The sequence below is a fragment of the Colossoma macropomum genome, unplaced genomic scaffold (genome assembly GCF_904425465.1).
Source record: "Colossoma macropomum unplaced genomic scaffold, Colossoma_macropomum, whole genome shotgun sequence".
Taxonomy (NCBI): Eukaryota; Metazoa; Chordata; class Actinopteri; order Characiformes; family Serrasalmidae; genus Colossoma; species Colossoma macropomum.
In genome coordinates, this window is record NW_023494806.1 from 1,932,073 (window position 1) to 1,945,103 (window position 13,031).

At 40.8% G+C, this 13,031-nt stretch overlaps 1 protein-coding gene across 1 annotated transcript in view; it reads left to right on the forward strand.

Moving 5' to 3' along the window:
* The window catches only part of aacs (acetoacetyl-CoA synthetase), a 76,573-nt gene that overhangs the window by 56,171 nt on the left and 7,371 nt on the right, over positions 1–13,031 (forward strand). The window contains exons 13-14 of the mRNA XM_036598405.1: positions 6,892–7,005; positions 7,990–8,115. Coding sequence (XP_036454298.1) covers positions 6,892–7,005; positions 7,990–8,115 — 240 coding nt within the window. The remainder of the gene's footprint in view (positions 1–6,891; positions 7,006–7,989; positions 8,116–13,031) is intronic.

Here is a 13,031-nt window from a genome sequence, read left to right on the forward strand (position 1 = left end):
AGAACTGCTGCACTGTTTAAGGTGGAACGGGAAAATTCGAACAAGAAGCTGGTGAGTATCTCACTTCAGCTTCATATCACTGAAGAATTAGGGGTGGGTGATAATAAATAATTGCCCCCCTCTTTGAAGGCATGTGATGCCCTAAATGTAACTAAAGCCCAGCAGTGAGGAGCTGAACTTTACCCTCCTCTGCTGTCACTGCAGACTGGCACGGTCGCCTACAGAGCAGCGCTGGTAGCTGTTAATGAAGTAATGCTCTTTTTATTTGAGGGTCCCATTTCAGAGGGAAGATTTCAGCCACCTCCCTGTAACTCAGTTCCAAAGGGGCAAGGAGACACTCGAAAACAAGGGGTAGGGGTAAAAATAAGAAATGGGACTCGGCTAAAGCCAGCGGTTTATTGGTCCGACTGACATGATACAACATTGGTGCTCACACTGCATCACACTGCTGACCTTCACCCTCCTAGTGCTGGTGGTATCATGTGATTGGGGGAGTCCTAACTAGCGGGTGGAATTGGAGGCGGCTATACTGGGGAGAAAATTGGGGAAAAAAGAGGCAGTGGTTGTGATTGTGTGTAGTTTTGAGTGTGGCTTTGAGAAATCAGTTCATGAGATCTGCTCAAACTAATGATGCTACAGCCAAGCGTGACCGGAAGTCCAAGAGAGCACAGTTGTCCTTGCTCCTTCTGGTCAGGTGGGATGGTCCTCCCACCCCATCACTCAGCGTGATACTAGCCGAATGGTGGCTGATGAAGCTGAAATTTGGCCAGATCGTGAAATTCAATACCGAGTTCAAAGGCTTCGACCAAATTAGGCCTAAAAATGGGCAGCGAATGCCTCGGCTCGGACCCCTTCCAGGAAGAATCCGGAAGAATCTGATTGTTGAAAGAGAATTCAGAGAGAACTCTGTGGAACTTGGTGAAGGACGTGTCTTCAGAGGATGTGAGTGAAATATCTACTATTGTCTTATCTTCATCAGTGAAGTGTTGATTTTTGAGATCGTTTGAGACCTAAACATTGAGCCGGAACAATAAGCAGTTTTCTGCTTTTCTTCTTTCTCTCTCACTCACCATTCTTCCCTGTCTCTTTCACTCATTTTTCTTTCTTTCTTTCTTTCTTTCACATTAACTTTCTGTTTTTTCTTCTTTCTCTCACTCACTCACCATTCTTCCCCGTCTCTCATTTTTGTTCTTTTCCTATTGTTTCTTCGTTTCTTTCTTTCACATATTCTTTTTGTTTTTCCTTCTTTCTCTCTCACTCACCATTCTTCTTCCGCTCTTTCTTTCATTTTTCATTTCTTATTTCTTTCTTTCTTTCTTTCTGTTTTTTCTTCTCTCTCACTCACCTTTCTTCTTTCTTCCTTCTCTCGCTCTCATTTTTGTTCTCTTCCTCTTTATCTCTTTTTTCTTTCTTTCTCATTTTCCTTCTGTCTCTTTTTTCTTTCTCACTCACTCTCCCATTTCCTTTCTTCTTCGTCTTCCTCTCTTTCCTCTGTTTTATCTCACATCTCCTTACGAAACAACCAGTACTGCAGTGTTGTTGGAACTGTATACTGACACCTATCGGTGTGGGTGATACAGAGCATCTGTACTGCCCCCCAGTTGTGTGGAGAGGCAATCGCCCTCTCGTCATTTGACAGAGGAACGAACGTCTATGGCTGCGTTGTCAGAGTTGCTCAAAAGATTCCTGTGTCCTGTGAAGCGCCACCGCATGTTTTCGAACTGCCGATCGCGCAACGCCATTGGATAGCCAAATGCGCTCAGAGGAAAGCGCCAACCGGCAGATCTGTTATGTCAGCTAAAAGACGCCTGCGCTTACTAGCATCGCGTTGGGTGATGGGGGAGACGGGGGGCCGGCCTACCCACCCAAGGAGGCTGTAGCACCACCAGGGATCAAATTCACGATCTCCTGATGACAGGGTCAACACTTTGCGCCGCCCTGGAGCCCCGGTGACTTATTTGTAGTTTGGCTCATTCTTGTGAGATGGAGCAACCAAACCAGACGGTTATGGATGATGTGAGAACGGACTCAGCGATTGCTGTGTAGAACTGGATCATCAGGCTCTGCGGCAGGTTGAATTTCTTCAGCTGTTTCAGGGAGAACATTCTGTCCTGGGCTCTCTTGGCTACTGAGAGTGTTCCTCACCAATTTTAGGTCCCTGGAGATGATGATGATGCCCAGGAACTTGAATGACTCCACAGTGGAAACCACAGAGTCATTGACGTTGGAGGGGTAGGGAGGAAGAGTTGCGCCTGAAGTCCACCACCATGTCTACAATCCTTTGTCTGGTGCTGCTGCACCAGCAACGTTCAGCATCTTCACGGCTGGGGACAGGGGGCAGCCTTGCCTTTGCCGATGCAGAACCAGTCACTTCATTTACTGTCATGACTGTGTCCGCTGGATCGCTGTAGACGTTCCTCATTAGAACACTGAGATGGTTGCCTGTTATTCTGAGGACACTCCGTAATTCTGCATTGAGCTCTCTGGCTTTTTCAGTAAATCAGCAGTGATGGTTCTTGGTCTTCTGCCTTTCCTGAATCCAGCTGGCGCATCTTTGCCGCTGTCACCTCTGGGTTCCCTCCGTCGCTGCTGCCCAGTGCAGGTTCAGTCTGGCACCTCTGCTGAGACCTTTCTGCCACGAGAGACCCTGAAACCAGTGAAGACTCCAGACAGTGTAACCTATATCATCCCTGACTCACGCAGACCTCCTCGCCTCGACACCGTACTGTCAGAGGGGCTCTGTGTCCTATATTTCCTGTTCTCTCTCTCTCTCTCTCTCTCTCTCTCTCTCTCTCTCTCTCTCTCTCTCTCTCTCTCTCATTTTTGTGCTTTTTCTTTAGCTCTTTTGTTTTTTCTCTTTCTCATTTTCCTTTCCTGCTTTCATTCTTTCCATCTCTTTGTTTCTTTCCCCCCCTCATTTTTGTTCTTCTCCTTCCTTCCTTGCTTCCTTCCTTCCTTTCTTTCTCTCTCACATTTTTATTTTCTTTCTCTCTCACCATCCCTCCTCTCTCATATTTTTGTTCTTTTCCTTTTTTTATTTTTCTTTCTTCCTTTATTTATTTATTTATTTCACATTGTCTTTCTTCAGCTCTTTCGTTTTCTCTCTCATTTTCTTTCTGTCTCTTTCTCCTTCTCACTCACTCTTCCATTTCCTCTTCTTTCTTTCTTTCTTTTTTCACATTTCTTTGTTTTTTTCTTCTTTCTCTCTCTCTCACCATTCTTCCCTGTCTCTTTCACTCATTTTTCTTTCTTTCTTTCTTTCTTTCTTTCTTTCTTTCTTTCACATTAACTTTGTTTTTTCTTCTTTCTCTCACTCACTCACCATTCTTCCTCCGCTCTTTCTTTCATTTTTCTTTTCTTATTTCTTTCTTTCTTTCTTTCTTTCTTTCTTTCTTTCTTTTTCATATTTGTTTTTTCTTCTTTCTTCTCACTCGCCATTTTCTCTCTCTCTCTCTTTCTCTCATTTTTCTTTTCTTCTTTCTTTCTTTCTTTTTCTTTCTTTCGTTCTTTCTTTCTGTTTTTTCTCCTTTCTCTCACTCACCTTTCTTCTTTCTTCCTTCTCTCGCTCTCATTTTTGTTCTCTTCCTCTTTAGCTCTTTTTTCTTTCTTTCTCATTTTCTTTCTGTCTCTTTTTTCTTTCTCACTCACTGCCATTTCCTTTCTTCTTCTTTGTCTCTCTCTTTCCTCTGTTTTATCTCACATCTCTTTTGTTTTGTCTTGCTCTGTCTCTTCTTTCTTCCTCTCTACCTTCCTACCTACCTTGTCTCTCTCTTTCATTTCCTTCTTTCTTTGATAGCTTTTAACTGTTTCGTCTCATTTCTCTTTTCCTTTCTCTTTCTCCATCTCCTTTCCCCCTTTCCCTCTCTTTCCTTTTTTCCTGTTTCTCTTTGCATTTTTTCTTGCTTTCTTCACTCTTCTCTCTCTCTCTCTCTCTCTCTCTCTCTCTCTCTCTCTCTCTCTCTCTCTCTCTCTCTCATTGTTTTAGAACATTGATTTTCTCCATCCCCCCGTCTCCGTCTGTATCTCGTGCTCTGTTATTTCTTTTCCTAAGCAGATTGTATTTTGTGTCTCAGCAGCCGAGCGATACACAGCGTAGTTTTATTTTTGGAATTCGGCATCAAACCCGCATTTCTCTCCTCTTTCCTCTCCCCTCTCTTTCTCTCTCTCTCTCTCTCTCTCTCTCTCTATCCATCTATCTATCTCTATCTATCTCTATCTATCTCTCTCTCCCTTCCTCTCTCTCTCCCTCTCTCTCTCTCCTTCCTTCCTTCCCTTTCCACTCTCAAACTTAAAGAAAGAGGTGGGAGGAGGACGTTCAAAGTGTTTTCCTCGCTGAAATCCGGAATATTCATTAGAGCGGGAAATCACAGAACGAGGTGTCAGAAATGTCAACAAAAATGAACAACATCTAAAGAGCATGAAGGAGGGAAAAAAGAAAGAAAGCGGAACAGACGCTGACTGTGGGACGACTCCAACCGCCGGAAAAAGTGCAGAAATCCCAAAGTCGGGAACAAAATGACTTTTTCCCAAAGGAGCCAATTAATCCTCCCTAAAGAGCCATGAAGGAATTAGCACGGAGCGACGGATGAACGGAATGATTGGATAACGAGTGCATATATAATTTAATATTTCAGACTTACAGTACCGTTCAAAAGTGTGGAGTCACCTGTGTTCATAATGTGTTACTTTATACACAATAGTGACGTATACAGTGCATGTTTATGTTTACGTTTTATTCAGTATTTTAAGAATTTTAAGTAAATAATATTTACAATAACTTTTATTATCTATCACTATGCATTATATCACTGCTTTTCAAATATGGTGCATTCTGAATTAAAATTTTATTAGAACCTCATTCTGGAAATTAATTTTATTAGAACTTCATTCTGGATATTAATTTTATTAGAACTTCGTTCTGGATATTAATGTTATTAGAACTTCATTCTGGATGTTAATTTTATTAGAATTTCATTCTGGATATTAATTTTATTAGAACTTCGTTCTGGATATTAATGTTATTAGAACTTCATTCTGGACGTAATTTTATTAGAACCTCGTTCTGGATATTAATTTTATTAGAACTTCGTTCTGGATATTAATGTTATTAGAACTTCATTCTGAATATTATTTTTTTACAACATCAATTTAAATATTAATTTCATTAGAATTTCATTCTGAATTTTGATTTCATTAGAGCTTCATTGTTAATATTAATTTGATTATAAACTCATTATAGATGTTCTGCAGGTTTCTCAGTCATTGTAGGATCCTGTACTCATTTCTTCGTTCCTATTTTCTTACTGATTATCTGTTTTATGCGTTTATCTGCAGTAAAATTAGCTTCGCGCTGTTGATTCCAAACTTTTGAACAGCGCTGTGTGAGAATCAGCAGATTAAACGAATGGGTTTTTTTGTTTGTTCGCTTGTTTTATTCATTGATGAACTAAATTGAATCACTAGCTGTTAAAATCGTCTCGAATGCCCCCTGGAGGAAAACTGGAAAGCGTGAATCTGAGCAGAGTGTAATCCAGTTTATTAAAGTGGTCTGCAGAGAGGCTGGGAGTGTGAGGGGGGAGCGGCTGATGAAAAGTGTGTTTGAAGTGACTAAATTTCAATTAAAATGCAACATAAACAAAACACTCTGCACTGCTGTGTTTACGCTACAGCGTGGTGCTCTGGGCTGCATGTCCGAACCACGTTTCTCTGAAGTGAAGGTGTTAATAGTGAGTCTGTGCTGCAGTAACAGCCTCGACTCTTCAGCGGAGGCTTCTAGATGTTGGAACATTGCTGTGAGGATTTGATTGAGCATTAATGAGGTCAGGTACTCACTTGGATGGTCAGTTCTGGATCACTAACTCATCCCAAAGGTACTGGATGGAGCTCCATAACTCCAGAGAACCCAGTTCCACTGCTCCACAGCCCAATGCTGGGGGTTCTCGCCCCATCTTTTTTAAGAGTGTAGCCTGTAATTTCGTCTATAATTTAGTGCTAGTGCTGAATAATTTGGGGAAAATATGAAATAGCAAATTTTCAGACTAATTTTGCGACTGCAGTTCAAATTGTGATTTTAATAAATTGAGATTCAGGCCTGATTTATTTTGGCCAAGAAGTCCAGGACACCACCTTTTTTGGCCTGGGTCTTGACCCCTGAACGTACTGTGCCAAACTGCCAGTTGTGGTTGTGATGTCACAACCCATGGAGGTTTGGTTGCCTCTGATTGGTCTAACTCATCTACAGGCATTTCACAAACTCTGATTAGGTTTAATTTCCCCTCTTAAAACTTAAAACAACATTTTTGCAAATGTACATCCTTAAAAAAGATGGTTCTTCAAGGGTTCTTTAGTAAAGACAGTGGTTCTATATAGAACCATAAACACTCGACGACTCATTTGCATCGTGAAATGGTTCTTCAGATTTGATGGAGATGTGTTGTAAATGGTTCTGTCTAGCACCTGTTGAAAAAGGGCTCTATATAGCACCACAGTGTTCTTCTGTTGTTACAAGCTTGACATCGTAACGATAGCAGAACTCATTTGGTGCTATATAGAGCCCTTTTTCAACAGGCGCTATATAGAATCATCTACAGCACATTCTACATAAATCTGAAGAACCATTTCACCATGCAGATGGGTCTGTGAATGTCAGTGGTTCTATGTAGAATGTTTGTCTTTACTAAATAACCATATTGTTTTAAGAACCTTAAAGATCTTTTTTCTGTGTAGCCTATAATTTAAAAAAAATTGATTTGAAAATTGCAATTTTGATATAAAAATGAGGCCTATTTAGTGTAATTTGTGAGGCACTTTAATGGAGCTTCTAAGAATTCAACAAAAATGTTTTTAGCGCTTTATTATAAACTTTTTGTCTGTGTTTTACTCTTTACTCAGGTGGGACAGACATCATCTCCTGTTTCATGGGTCAGAACTTCACTGTGCCTGTTTATCGGGGAGAGATTCAGTCTAGAAATCTGGGCATGGCTATAGAGGCCTGGAGCATTGAGGGTGAGTTTTACACTGAGAAACTGTAGAACAGACTCAGTTTATATCACAATACCTACATTTAGAGTCGGTTATTCATTCAGCCTAATGAGAAACTGTAGAACAGACTCAGTTTATATCACAATACCTACATTTAGAGTCAGTTATTCATTCAGCCTAATGAGAAACTGTAGAACAGACTTGGTTTATATCACAATACCTACATTTAGAGTCAGTTATACATTCAGCCTAATGAGAAACTGCAGAACAGACTCAGTTTAGACTCACAATACCTACATTTAGAGTCGGTTATTCATTCAGCCTAATGAGAAACTGTAGAACAGACTCAGTTTATATCACAATACCTACATTTAGAGTCGGTTATTCATTCAACCTAATGAGAAACTGTAGAACAGACTCAGTTTATATCACAATACCTACATTTAGAGTCGGTTATTCAGGGTTCTTAAGTAAGGGAAACGATTCTGTATGGACACTCATGAACACTCAAAGAACCATTTGCATGCTTAAATGGTTCCTTGCATGGTTCTTCAGACGGATGGAGAATGTGTTATATATGGTTTTATGTAGGACCATTTTGAAAAGGGTTCTGTTTAACACCGAAAAGGACTTCTATTGTTACAGGCTTGACATCATAACAATAGCAGAAACCTTTTTGGTGCTATGCAGAACCATATACAGCACATTCTCCATCAATCTGAAGAACCATTTGACTGTAAGAAGAACCATTTATTCATGCAAGTGGTTCTTTTAGTGTTCATGGTTCATTATAGAACCACTGTCTCAAAATAATTATTTCTATATTTAATCAATTTTGTATTTTTTTTGATGTTAGCTAGCTTGCAGTGTTATAACAACTAGAGCAGGAGAACCTGTCAATCAGAATTGAATAACCAAAAAAAACCCTAAATGGACATATATTAATAAAAATGATAGTTTGCCCTTGTTGGTCCCATACAGAGACTGTGTTTGTGTTACCTGTCTCAGGTAAGCCAGTGTGGGGCGAGAGTGGAGAGTTGGTGTGTCTGAAGCCGATTCCCTGCCAGCCCACGCACTTCTGGAACGACGAAAACGGCAGCAAATACCATAAAGCTTACTTCTCCAGCTTTCCAGGTAAAGCTCTCACCTGAGCCCCAGCCTTCAACTCTCTGAGAACGTTGGCTGTGCTGAGATTCAGTCCAACGAAATGTAGATTCTCCAGTTAAAATACTAATAAATATTAAATCGGAAAAATTGTTCAAAGTGTTAATTTGCCACAAAAATTGTTTACCCAGTGAACCCGGTCAGCCTAGACATGTTTGGTGTCTGTAGATGGGAATCAAGAACTGGTTCCAGTTGAGAACTGGTTCCAAATGGTCAGATGCAGCGTAATCGCGGGCTTCCGAATTATAAGTTTCTTATATCGCCACGATGTCGAACTCTGCGTCTACGCTGCTGGATACTTGCGGAGAGGAAGAAGCGCTCCGAAGCGTGGCTTCATTTTACGAAGAAAGATGACGGCAGTGACACTTGTAATTTCTGTAAAACGATCATTTCAATGTTAAAATCTACACTATTTGGACAAAAGTATTGGGACACCCCTTCTTGTTATTGAGTTCAGGTGTTTCAGCCACACCCGTTACTAACAGGTGGATAAAATCAAGCACATAGCTTTGCAGTCTCCATAGACAACACTGGCAGTAGAATAAGTCGGACTGATGAGCTCAGTGACTGACACAAGTCAGTTTGTGAAACTTCTGTCCTGCTAGATCTGCCTGACAACTGTAAGTGCTATTACTGTGAAATGGAAGTGTCTAGGAGCAACAACAGCTCAGCCACGAAGCGGCAGACCACTCAAACTCACAGAGTGGGGCTGCTGAGTGCTGAAGAGCACAGTGTCTATCCTCTGTTGAATCACTAAAGAGCTCCAAACTGCCTCTGGAAGCAACATCAGCAAAAGAACTGCACATTAGGAGCTTCACGAAATGGGTTTCCATGGCTGAGCAGCTGCACACAAGCCTAAGATCAAAATGCGCAATGCCAAGTGTCGGCTGGAGAGGTGTAAAGCACCACCACTGGACTCTGGAGCAGTGGAAACGTGTTCTGTGGAGTGATGAATCAGCTTCGCTGTCTGTCAGTCTGATGGACGAGTCTGGGTTTGGCGAATGCCAGGAGAACGTTACCTGCCTGACTGCACTGTGCCAGCTGTAAAGTTTGGTGGAGGAGGGATGATGATATGGGGTTGTTTTTCAGGGGTTGATCTAGAACCCTCAGTTCCAGTGAAGGGAAATCTTAATGCTTCTTAAGTCTGACGTTTGCTTTAGTTTTATGCCGGAGCTACAAGGCTAATGTGTTCACATTAGCTGGTACTGTTTTTAGCTTTATGCTTACGTACTTTAGTCCATGTTTATAGATGACAGTGAGTCATACAGGGTCAGAAACCACAGAATCAAGTCTAGTAGAGATACTGAACACCTCCACATGCTTTTAGAATGTGATGATTTAGATGTGTAGTTAGCACCATGCTAATAGCTAAGCCATCCTAAGCTTCCACCCCTATGGAAAAACAATTATTCCAAATGTATTTATCAAATATATTTATGCAATGTATGAAAAAACAGCCAAAAATATATTTTCAGATATATTTTTTAAATGCATTTATTTGTATTAGTTATTATCTGTGTTCAGTTGTGAGTAATGAAGATTACAGATGTACTGACTTCTGTGATCTGCACTGTACTTCACATTAACCATGTACGTCTGCAATCAGACTCTCACAAAACAATGTATTTCACATAAACAAGATATCAGATCATAACTGCATTTTCACAGAGTATCAATACCCACAACACTCGCTTCTGTCCTGTTACAGGATCATTTGATCACATTTAAAATGATGATACTGGAACACAAATTCATTTCAGACAGTAAAGTGCATCAGACAGGATTTTGGCTGTTTTCATACATTGTCAAATGTATTTGATAAATGTACATAATTTTATTTTTTGTAGTCAATTTCTATGTGTAATATTTTCCCATACATTTTAAAAATAAATGCATTTTAAAATATAATTGGTTAATATGGCAAAATATTCTGAAATACATTCCTCTCGTTAGCCTTTAGATCTGACAGGTCAAGATAAGAGTTTTCACAAATTTGTATCACAGAAGCAAATTTGATCTTAATTTAAGAATCTTATCTCATGGCATCTTATCTTATCTCAGGTTAGGAAATCTTAACCTACTTGATCGAAGTCGACGATCAGCTGTTATGTCTGTTTCCTAGCAACCGACCATACACGCATAGCTGAAACGTAAACACGTAAACGACAGCTAACGTTAGCTGCCGTTACTGATGTAAAAAAGGTCAAACTGTAAGGGTTCAGCCGGCCCCACCTGCTGCCAGCAGAGGGTGACGGCGGCAGGGTGTCTAGCCTGGGCCGCCTGCTGCCAGCAGAGGGCGACGGCGGCACAGGGCCATAACTTCAGGGAACTCCAATTCCCAGAAGTCCGCGGGCTGATTAGGCCCAACACAACACACCTGCGGACTTCTCTACTTAAGGTCAAGGCAAACAGTGGTGTTTGTCACACCTTTGTAGAGGGGTGACCGGTACGGTACTTAGTGTCAGAAAAGAAAAGAAAAGAAAAGAAACTGTCCCAAAGCTACTTAAAGGAAAAAAAAAAGTTCTTGAGCTACAGTCGGCTCAGAGAAAATAGAAGAGCTGTTTGCTCCACCAGGAGCAAACAACTGAAACAAAGTCTGCCTTCCCTTCGTTCTTGGAGTGGAAGTGTTTTGTTTTCCTGTTATCTGTCGTTTCGCCTTCCTAGTTCAGCCTTTGTTTGAGCACGCTGCTCTCAGCGTCTCTTTTGTCTGCCGTTCGTCGTTTTCCCGCCTTTTCTTTTCCCCCTTCCTTGAGGTGCTTTGCCAGTAGTCACCTGTGCTCCTCAGTGGCGCAGTGGTAACGCCATGGAGCGTCGATCAGTACATCGCCGGTTCAAACCTAGCTTTGGGTCACCTCATCCGCATGTTTCAAACTCACAACCCAGTGCCCCAATAAACTCATTTATCCATTTTTCTCTCTGTTTCCATTTCTGCACTTGGGTCCGCCTCCCCGCCGTCCCGTAACACAAACAGAACTAAAGTGTGATAAACTGTAGGTTGTGAATACAGTGAGAGCGCCCCCTGCTGTTTATCAGAGCGTCGCCGCTCCCCAGTTTCAGTCTCCATTTCCCAAACGCTTTAGCCGAGCGTGCTAACGTTACTCCTCCTAATAAACAGACACACGTTCAGCTCCGTCTCCTCATTATTCACCACCATCACTGTAATATTTCATCATCAACATTAACACACGAAGGTGATCAGAGGGGCGGTGGAGATCGAGTCTGCAGCGTCTGAGATCTTTAAAACGCAGAGTTAGAAAAGAAAATCATCTCACAGTGAAAGCAGCGTTTTACAGTAGAGATAAATGGAGCTCATTATGCTGGTAGTGAACTATGCTGCTGACTCAGCTGCCTAAAAACCATAGAAACGGACCTTAAACAGAAGTGAGGACCCTGTTGGGGTTCATCCTAAAGTTAGGACAGGATTTAGGAGGTTTAGTCTAGTTAGGATGTTTGTGTGATGCTGTTTTCTTATCTGGAGTTCATGATGAGATTATGAAGTTACTGTTATTCTGGAATAGCTTCTGTCCGAAATTCATCATGGAGACTAAACCGATCAGATCAGATTTCGGACTTAAGACGGCCCCTGGTTCTGCGCAGGATTATTATAAACACCTCATTTCTCAGCGATTGAGCTGCTGTTGCCTCCAGCTGCAGCGCTCTAATGGAGATTTCTCCTCCACCGCTAACAAAAGCTGGCACACTGCTTTTGTCCATTTGCCGCTCGCGATCATTTAATCAATGTGGACGGCTGTAGAAGAGCTACAGTCTCCGTCTGGGACAAAGCGCAGTGCTGACTAGGCAGCTGTGGCAGACAAGGACAGATCATTTACACTCAGTCGGAAAACTCCTTTTTCCTTTACCGCTGCTGCAGGACAGTATCGGGACAAAATAATGGAAACACCACCAGGCAATGACGCTGATATAAAACCACCGTTAAGTGGAGCAGTGAGGCTTCATTAGCCTAGCTGAGTAAAGCACTTTGAGATTTTTTTGCAAAAATAAAACATGCTAAATAAATACTGTATTAGTAATAATAAGTTATTATAATGATGATAATGATAATAAAAAGACTGTTCTGTTCCTCCACTCATCACAGTAAAGCTAAAAAACGCAGAGTTCAGTAAATAAATGCTTTGACGAGAGATTAAAAAATGGAAAACATATGAACAAAATTAAGGCTTCTGTTTTTAGCTGCTCTGCTAACGTAATTTAGGCCATGTTTATGGTTAACAGTGAGTCATACAGTCATACAGTGTCTGAATCATAATCATATTCATAATCAGGTCTATTAGAGGTACTGAAGAGCTCCACACACTGAGGTGAGGGTAGTTTAGACAGACGTTCTAATTGGTTTACATAGACGAGTGTTACTTCTGAGCTACGTCAGCCTCGGAGCTGCAGTGAAGCTGCTTTCCTTCTTAATCTTTCTGATGCCTTCCTTCCTCTTCATCCCTCTTTCTTTCTCTTTTCTGTCTCCTTCTACCTTTATTTCTTTCTATCTTACTGTCTCTCTCTTTTTCTATTGTATATTTCCTTATACTTTCATCTCATTTCTCTTCTTCTTGTTTGTCTGTCCTTGATTGATTCTTTCTTTCTTTCATTTTTTCTTTCTTTCTTTGTCTTTCTTTCTTTCTTTCTTTCTTTCTCTTCTTTTTCTTGTTTTTTTATTTTTAATTGATTACTTTCCTTTTTTCTTTCTTTCTTTGTTTTTCGTTCTTTTTCTTTCTTTCCTTTTTCCTTTCTTTCTTTCTTTCTTTCTTTCTTTCTTTCTTTTTCCTCTTCTTTTTTCCTTTTCTTATTTCTTTTTATTTTTAATTGATTTTCCTTTCTTTCATTTTTTCTTTCTTTCCTTCTTTCATTTTGTCTTTCTTTCTTTGTTTCTTTCT